General features: G+C 33.3%; 1 protein-coding gene across 1 annotated transcript in view; it reads right to left on the reverse strand.

The window, feature by feature from the left end:
* Positions 1-688, reverse strand: part of LOC145127059 (uncharacterized) — a 2,102-nt gene continuing 1,414 nt past the window's right edge. The window contains exon 3 of the mRNA XM_079062309.1: positions 1-688. This exon is cut by the window's right edge and continues 12 nt beyond it. Within this exon, the coding sequence (XP_078918435.1) occupies positions 1-688 (688 nt within the window).

Raw genomic sequence — 688 nt, forward strand, 5'->3', positions numbered from 1 at the left:
CTAGCATTCTTGATAGCAAATTGGTTGATTAACTCTTTGTAGTCTATACTTTCTGATTTCGTTCTCGATAGATATCATCGCCAAACCGCTAAGTCTTTCTTGGGATATTGTGGAACGTAAGTAAGATTTCAATAACTTCAATTTTGAAAAACTCCTTTTTGCAGATGCCACCGTTACTGGAATAGTCAACAATATTCTATATGCAATGCTTGCATTTGGGAAATAATCAAGTTCTTTCAAAAACTTCAAAACATCTACAGGGTTGCTAAATTCATTGGTTTCCAATGTCTCAAATAATTTCAACTCCGTATAAAGTTCCTCGGCATCAATATCCAATCTTTCTTCAAACTTGAGTGCTTTTTCAAGACGATGACAAGACGACTTAAGATCTTTATCTTCAATCCCCCTCAACTTATGTGGAAATAAAAAACCAAATACTTTGTCATACTCTTTGAATTGATCAAATCTTATCTCAAGAGAAGAAATAGCTTGATCAACAATGTATAAGAAATAGTTGACTCTGAAATTCTCTTCAGGTGTAAATGAAACTTCTTCACTACTTGAACTCTCATCAAACCTTTTTTTCCTTTCAATCAAACGCTTTTGTGGAAATATTGGATAAATACCCATTTCAATAGCAATCTCCTTAGCTTCACCAATCGCTTTTGAAAAACCAGTTTCTGTATAA

The sequence above is a fragment of the Lactuca virosa genome, chromosome 7 (assembly GCF_052849685.1).
Source record: "Lactuca virosa cultivar CGN04683 chromosome 7, Lactuca_virosa_CGN04683_v6, whole genome shotgun sequence".
Classification (NCBI taxonomy): Eukaryota; Viridiplantae; Streptophyta; class Magnoliopsida; order Asterales; family Asteraceae; genus Lactuca; species Lactuca virosa.